At 34.2% G+C, this 9008-nt stretch overlaps 2 protein-coding genes across 2 annotated transcripts; one reads left to right on the forward strand and one right to left on the reverse strand.

The window, feature by feature from the left end:
• On the forward strand, positions 1529–2394 carry LOC109360013. Its single transcript, XM_019604750.1, has one exon. It carries the CDS (start codon positions 1778–1780, stop codon positions 2372–2374), a length of 597 nt encoding a protein of 198 aa, XP_019460295.1. The 5' UTR covers positions 1529–1777; the 3' UTR covers positions 2375–2394.
• Positions 3046–6959, reverse strand: LOC109359661. The gene is made up of 8 exons (XM_019604358.1): positions 6905–6959; positions 6221–6484; positions 5911–6107; positions 5690–5777; positions 5495–5573; positions 4331–5394; positions 3759–4246; positions 3046–3630 (listed from the first exon to the last, which is right to left on the reverse strand). Exons 1-8 carry the CDS (start codon positions 6957–6959, stop codon positions 3046–3048), a joined length of 2820 nt encoding a protein of 939 aa, XP_019459903.1.

The following is a 9008-nucleotide window of genomic DNA, read 5'->3' on the forward strand; positions in this document are numbered from 1 at the left end:
TACTGGTTAGGGGCCCGATTCGCTGGTTTTCCGATCGAACTAGCCGGTACGGTACGGTTTTTACATCATTGGTAAATAATAGATTATAATCTTAAAAATTAATACAAAGGTATTTTAATATTTGATCATATCTTAACAAGGTTATATTATTGTAATTTTCCCAGCCAAAGATTCAGAATTAGTGATCCAACATCAGTTTATATATGACCTCTTGTGTACCTTCCTGAATTTTAAGAAATTGGTGGGCGTCTCAATTAGGAAATATGTTAAACTGACATAAAAATTTGGACAACAATAATGAAAATAGGTGTATACAAATACAATAAGAAAACTTTGGTATTCAAAATAACCAAACTTTGTCAATTATACATCGTATATAAGTGGGTCTCAAGCAGTTGCCAAACCAAGGTTCTGGTATCACAACCTGCACATGCTGTCTAGCTATTTCATGGCACAATGAGAGCCAAAAACATACCTATGGTCACCAAGGATTCTCATTTTGACTGGTTGGAATCAATGTTGTTCAACTCTCATTATCATTAGGATCACTCACAATCCTTTTATCCTACCATCTCTTTGTGTGGCCCTACCCTCATCCTCCACCAAGCTTCCTCATACTAAAACCACCTGCTATTATTAGCTACTTAATTTATTGAACCCTCATTTTAATATTGAAGCCTTTACAGCACCCACTCATCTTTATATATCCGTCGGTGAAAAGTGGGTCCTCTTTCTAAAAGCAAAGGTAAAATGGACAAAACCCTTTGAATTAATGAAAATGGAGAGAATCTGAAGTGAACTCAGTAGAATAATAACATCTAAGAATAACAAAAGTCCATGAGCATGTGAATCATTATCCCCGATCGTTGACAGCTTATATTTCGTTTTATATGCGACCCATCTAGGGTTTATGGAATGATCTATTTTTGCCTCATTTTTAAAAAAATTCTATTTAATCATATACAACAATTCTATTTAATCATATACAACAATTCTATTTTATGGCTTTGATTAATGGTGATATGTATAATAATTTTTTTTCTTACTCGGATTGAGTTTAATTCAATATTTTATCTTAATTCCAATGTATAATTAGTTATTGTCTTTATTTGTTTTGTTTCATTTTTTTTAAATTTCCTTTGTAATTATTTTATATTAATATAATATTTGATGAATTGTCTGGATTTGAAGTCCCAGGTATTTAAATATTTTGAGGAAGAGTCCAAATTTGTATTTTTTTTATAATTGTTATTGCATATAGTAATCTTATCTTGTTTGAATATCATCTTTTGTGAAAGGTATCATAAATGTTAACCATGCTGAGTCAAACCACAACTTATGTCCATATTTTTTTCTTCTACTTCTAAACTGAGCCAAGAAGACTCCTAAACCTAACCGAGCATAATATTCTCAACCCGAATGACACGGTTTAGGATTAACAATCCTTAGTAAGTTCTTTCCTTCCAAATAAAACAAGCCAAGTGGGGCCACCCCACAATAAAACCCACCAATCAATGCCATAACCTGATACCTCCAAAACAATGTACAGGTTCCGGATCACAAAGAAGAAACGGATTTGATGCCTTTTGTGTCAGCTAGTCATCCTATATTACCATGAACAAGAAACCTCAAGAAAACTCCTCATCACTCCTCCCTCATCACCATTCAAACCCAAAACCAAACCCTATTAACTAACCACACACACCATCAAAACTTCAAACTCTAAGTTCACGTGCACAACAATATATCCAGCAGCCATATATTCATAGTTTTAACAATGGGTAACTGTGTGTTCAAAGGGTACCATCATCATGAAACCTTGGAAGACATGATGGTGAAGGTGGTAACCTCAAACGGAGGCATCATGGAGCTCCACTCTCCCATAACCGTGGAGTGCATAACCAAAGAGTTCCCAGGCCATGGAATCTTCCAGAACAAGAGCATCACCACGCAACTATTCTCTCAACCACTCCCAAACAACCAAGAGCTTCATGGTGGTGAAGTCTATTACCTCCTCCCTCTCATCAACCCTACCACACAACTAACTAACACTGCCACCGCCACCGCCGCCGCTGCAACCTTAACACCTTACCGTCTTTCTATGTGTGATAGGAATAATAGCAACAACAAGATGTGGTCGGAGACTGAAGTGTTTCCGAGGTATAACAGCAGCGGAGTGTGGAAGGTGAAGTTAGTAATAAGCCCGGAGAAGCTATCGGAGATTTTGTCACAGGAGTCGAGGACGGAGGCGTTGATAGAGAGTGTGAGGACGGTGGCAAAGTGCGGCAATGGGGTGCCGTCGTCGGTGGCCAACTCCGACCAGTGGAGTGTGTCCAGCAGTTGGAAGGGTTCTATCATGGGTTTAGATAGCTAAATTATTTTTAGTATTTTATTATTTTGGCTTAATAACATGATATTCTCTATCTCAATAAAACTATGGTTCTATCTCTCTATCTTTTTTTGTTAACCAAATTGTATTAAAAGCAGCACAAATGGTGCTAACCCAATACAAGACAAAGATCAAATATTGATCTTTTTAGAAGTTAATATAATACAAGTTTTTAGATCGTTACACCAATTAGCAAACACAAGAGAAGTTGAAGCAATTTTAGAGAGAAACCACGACCAAGACCTAGCTTGGATTAAATCCAAAATATGCACATAATTCATAGCCTTGTTGGAAAAGATCAATTCATTCCTCATAATCCAAATGGGCCAAACGACAGTGAACCATACCATCCTCCACAAACTTGCCCATTTTACCTTCGGTCTAAGAGCATCATGCATTACTAAGAATTCCCGAATCGAATTTGGAAGTTGAATGGAGACTTGTAGCCAAGAGTAAACTCCTCTCCACACAGCAGAAGCAACATCACAAGAAATAAACAAATGATCAACAGATTCCGCATGGTTCAAACAAATAGCACAATTAATGTCCTCAATCCTCTGAATAATCTTCCTTTTAAGTAATTCTACCTTTGCAGGAATTCTCTGTCTAATGAGCTTCCAAACAAAACAACATATTTTTGAGTGAACACAATTAATCTAACAATTTTTTAACAAGTTACTTAAAGGAGAAGTACTTTGGTCCACTTGACTGAGATAAGCGGACTTGATAGTGTATCTCCCAGATGCATCCAAACTCCAGCCCCAACTGTCTGCAATAGCCCTCTTGCAAGAGTGATTTTGAATCAAGGCATACAAGTTCTCAATGATATTCTTTTCTCTATCAAGTAGATCCCTACGCCAAACCACCTCCCACTTCCACACATCATCACACCAATCACCACAATCCGCCACAAAAGCCTCTCTATTTAGAGCTAAAGTGAAAAGTCTAGGGAAGACCTCTTTCAAGCTATGATTTCCCACCCAAATATCTAACCAAAAACGAGTTTGAGATCCATCACCAATGACCCTCCAAATTTTCTCATCAAACCATCCTCCCATAAAGCCAACTGAAGAATCAACTTTACACAAATCCTTCCACCATCTAGAAGAATTGGCCGAAGATGAGAAATATATAGTATTTCCATACTTTGAGTTAACCACCTTAACCCAAAGCGCCTCCTTATCCTGAAGTCTACGGCATTTCCATTTCCCCAGCAAAGCATCATTGAACGAGCCAAGTCTCTAACACCCAAGCCACCAAGAGATTTAGGCTTACAAACCTCCGCCCAGGAAACCTAAGCAATACCTTTACCACCTCTCTTGTTACCCCAAAGAAAACGCCTTTGCAAATTCACTAGTTTTGCTAAGACCTTTTTAGGAGCCTTATACAAAGAAAGCAGATAAGTAGGAATATTGGCAAGTACTGAATTTAGAAGAATTACTCTTCCACCAAGAGAAATATGCTTATGTTTCCACAAAACAAGTCTTTTAGTAACCACATCAATAGTGTTTTGCCAAGTCTCAAGTCTTCTAGGATTAGCCCCCACCGGTACCCCCAAGTAGAGAAAGGGAAGAGTGCCAGTTCTACAAGCCAAGAAAAACATCCCATCTGCCAAGAAAGATTCAGACACCTCAATACCATATAAAGAACTCTTTTGGTAGTTCACTTTCATACCCGAGGCTAATTCAAAACACTTCAGAATAAATTTGATGCACCACAAGTTTGACACAGTTGGTTTACACACCAAAATTGTATAATCCGCAAACTGAAGATCACATACTTCGACCTCCTGCCTACCGATTTTGTACCCAAGCATCCCTAATCTTCTAGCATTTCGGACTAAACCAGCAAAGCCTTCTGCAACCAAAAGAAAAAGAAAAGGAGCCAAATGATCACCTTGCCTAATACCCTATGAAACAGAGAACTGATCAGAATGGGTACCATTGACTAAAACAGACATAGAAGTAGAACAAAGACAAGCATTAATCAACCTCCTCCACTTATCAGAAAAACCAAATCTGGACAACATATAATTCAAGAAGCCCCAGTCAACAGAGTCGTAAGCTTTCTCAAAATCCACATTCAGCAGAAGACACCCATCTTTATTCCTCATAGTCGAGTTAATTGTTTCATTAACCACCACAGTTGCATCAAGAATATACTTGTCTTGGATAAAGGCTGACTGAGAAGAACTAATAATAGAACCCATCACCCCTTTCAGTCTACTTCCCATAATCTTCGCCAAAGTCTTGTACAACGAACCAATTAGAGATATGGGTCGGAAATCCTGGAACTTAGTAGGACAATTAATCTTAGGGATCAAAGCTATGAAGGAAGCATTTAGACCCCTAGAAAGCTTTCCAGAACGCTGAAATTCCCCCACAAAAAGAATAATGTCTTTTTTAATCGTATCCCAAAAAGTCTGAAAAATTTTGAAATTAAAACCATCAGGACTAGGGCTCTTATCCCCATCACAACTCCAAACTGCCAATTTGACCTCCTCCTCCGAAAAGGGTAAGTCGAGAGAAGTCCTTTGAGAATCTGAAATCATACTAAACACAACACCAGCAAGGATGGGCTTTGGCGAATGCACTTGCGTAAACAATTTCTTAAAATAATTCGAGGCACCACTTCTAATATGATCTTCCTCTTCACACCATAATCCATTTATCCACACTCCATGGATCTGATTTCTTCTTCTTCTATTATTTATACAAGCATAAAAAAAGCTAGTATTAGCATCCCCCTCCTTTAACCACTTGTTCCGTGACTTTTGTCTCAAAAGATTATCCCTCCAATTTGCTGTTTTCCACCACTCAGCAGTTAGATTCTTCTTTTCTACAACTTGGACATCATCTAGAGAAATAGTTTCACCAATCAAGTCAAGAGCTTGGATGTCTCTAGATAACACACTCAGAGTTGTATCAATACAACAAAAAATCTTTTTATTCCAAGCTTTGATAGCTTCTTTTAAAATCTTCAACTTTTCTTTAAGAACAAAAGCCCTACAACCCACAACATTCGAGTTCTCCCACTTATTTATCACCAGGTTCTCAAAAGTATGATGTTGCAACCAACAATTATTGAACCTAAAGGGGCTAGGACCTCTGTCCAATTTTTTTATATCTTAACACAACAGGGCAATGATCAGAGAATTCTCTAATAAGAGCCCATTGAGATGAGTCTGCTCAAGCCAAGTTCCAATCAGGAGACAAAAGGAAACGATCAAGTCTGCTCATTGAACCATTACTAGCATGATACCAAGTGAAACTTCTTCCTATTAGTGGGAGATCAATTAACTCCATCTTTCCAATCCACTCATTAAAGAGGTTAGCTTCTCTTGAAGAGAAAACTCCTTCAACTCCCTTTCTTTCTGAGGCACTTCTAACTGCATTAAAGTCTCCAAAACAACACCACACACCATCTCTCACAATTCCTTTCAAGGATAGTAACTCCTCCCATAGTTGTTTTTTGAGAGAAAAAATACAAGGGGAATAAATGTTCACTAGGCAGCAATGAACCTGAGTAGACAACCAAGTTCCATACACCGCCAAGAATCCAACTCCTCTGTAAACACTAATTTTCTGAAATTTGTTACTATCCCATAAGCTTAGGATCCCTCCTGATCTTCCTGACGATGGACTGAACTCCCAATCACAATTCTTATTGCCCCATAAACCAAAACATAGAGAATCATCACAAACCTCCAATTTAGTTTCTTGAATCCCAACAAAATCAATAGCATTCTTCGAAATAATACTCTTAACCCCTCTTCTCTTCACACTACTCCTTAATCATCTAACATTTAAAGATAAAAAAATCATGGATTACCTTCAACATCCCTTAGGTCGGATTGAGTAAACTCACTCCTATCCCTTTCCTCCAATTCAGCAATTTTTGTAATTAATACCTCCTCACACCCATAAAATGACAATGCCAAGCTCTTTCCTAAGCTCCAAATTTTGCTTGTGGTGTGCATACTATTTTTCAAGTGAAGGAGGTTAGCAGACCGAACATTCGAGTCAATAATAGAATTACTTATCGAAGAGTCTACAATTTGATCAACACCTCCAACCTCTTCTAGCCCCGATATAACTGGAGGTAGAATGGGGGTAATATAATTTAACTTACACTTTTTCTATCTCTCTATCTAATACTACATCAAATAAGTAATATAGAATATTAATTTATATTTTTATAATTTTTTTATTTAATTAAGTAACACATCATCAGCCATTTCTTTCTTTTCCTTTGTTTCCTACTTTACTTATGAAAAAGCATCATTTGAAGTAGGATCACATGTTTTTAAAAAATTTGTCTTCATATACCAAGCCAATTTCATAACAATAAGTAATAAACAAAATATTTTCTGTTTTTATGATTTTTTTCTTAATTAGTTGATACATTTTGATGGGATTAATATACAATGGAACACCAAATTTTGGGACAGATGATTTTCATTCGGGATTAGGGATGATAATTGGTGGACTGGACATGGGTAGTGCTTTCCCATACCTATACCCGCACTATTTACAAGTACTCGCACATGTAGGTATTTGTGGGTACCCATAGGTTTAAGTTCCAATATATATTTATACATTTTATAATAATCAATACATATAAAATAATTATTACATAAATAATAAATTTTATATACATGTTAAATTTATCATATATTTTAATTACTAAAATTCATTATAAAATAATACAAAGTTAGATAATATATAATTATAAAATAATAAAAAATGTAATATATAGAAATTATTTAATTAAAAATAAATTCATAAATAAGTGGGTATCAGCAGTGCGGGTATCATGATACCCTCTTTCACATTATGGGTACCTGTTGCAGATATTTTAACGAGTACCTATGAGGCGGATATTTTTGCCATCCATATTTGGAATAATATGTTTCATAGCTGGACTGAGATTCTTTATCTCTATGTCCCTATCCAATAGTATTTCACAAAATAATATAAAATATTGATTTATTTTTTATAACTTTTTTCTAATTAAATAATACATTTTGATTGACTTGTGACAACATAGAAATACCAATGAAGACATAAGATCTTTATCCTCCATAGCATGTTCCAATTCAATGTTTTCCCAAATTAAAAATTGACATATAAATAAATAAATTTTAAAAACACAGTATTATATTTTTATATTATTTATTCAAAGCTGAGTAGAAAGGGATAGAGTTTTGAAGTGTGGGAAGGAGGATCGACTTTCCTTTTAGTGTGTGTAAATATGTATGTGAGGTCATTAATTATTCATGTTCTTGAAATCGGTGTAACTTTTTTTAATCAATAGTATTTATTCCCTAGGTCATGGATAAAAAATTAAACTTTTTGAGATGGATGACTATTACTTTTGAGAATAGAACATAAATATTTGATCTTGTAAAATGTCTAAATAACTTGTAATTATTTAGATCCATTGGATTAATTAATTATTTACTTATTGACACTATTAATCACTAATCATGGACAATCATGGGTGGAAAAAATAAAATATATAGCTAGCATATGAGTCTAGAGTAAATTTATTCACCACTTCTTACTTTCTTTAAGATAAAATCAAATACATTACATTTTATGTCATTCCATATGTTATAATATTGTAATTGACTAATATCATGTTTTCTAATTTCTGAATTAAGTATATTTATTGAGTGTAATATATATGTGTTATTAGTGTAAATATTTATATACAGTCAATATATTATTTACCATTTATTTATAATATTTTAAAAAAAATTAATAATAATTAAATATAAATGGTGATAATACAATAATAATATTTAAAATTTATAGACTGTCATCCATACATTTTCTTCTTCCCTCCCTAATAGGCCTCCTATGTCTTTCCTGAAAACTTTATTTATTATTGTTATTATTGACCTGATTTATTTTAATTTTCTATTCTAAATACTCTGGAGGAGGAGAAACTATCTTTTTTGGAGAGTACATTGTTTTATTTTTTATTTTATTTTTGCACTAATGATCTCTTTCATTTGACACTTAAAAACTATTTATTTCCAAAAGTAGAAATGATTGAAAGAAGACAAGGGGAAATTATGAATAAATTGACTAATCATTTTTGTCCTTGCTACAAGGGTATCCATTTGCAATTTAGAGGAGAGATTAATATATTTTGAATAACTTCAGCTGACCAATCAAGAAATGTCATTCCCATGGTTCAATCTTCTTCTTTGACCTTGTACACAATATAATACTTAGTCGGGCTCTTCTCCCATAAATCTTTGATATTTCATTTAAAATAGTACTCGTTATTAAATATGATCGAATATCTTAGAGATAATATGGAACAACTCCTTATTCAATCATTCTATTAAATATGAACAAAGGATATTTTATTAAAAGCAAGCAAAACTACATTGTACACTAGACATCCTATCAATCATATTATTACCTTAAATAAGGTTTAAACAATAATATATGAGGAAAAAGATACATGTAAACACAGACAATGTATGAGTTTTATACATTGTTATCGCATTATTCATCATTCACGTTTTATCATTATTGACTTTTTAAAAAATAATACAAATAAACGGTACATGATATATTATATGTTTATAAACTTTTACATT

This window comes from Lupinus angustifolius, chromosome LG11 (genome assembly GCF_001865875.1).
Source record: "Lupinus angustifolius cultivar Tanjil chromosome LG11, LupAngTanjil_v1.0, whole genome shotgun sequence".
Lineage (NCBI taxonomy): Eukaryota > Viridiplantae > Streptophyta > Magnoliopsida > Fabales > Fabaceae > Lupinus > Lupinus angustifolius.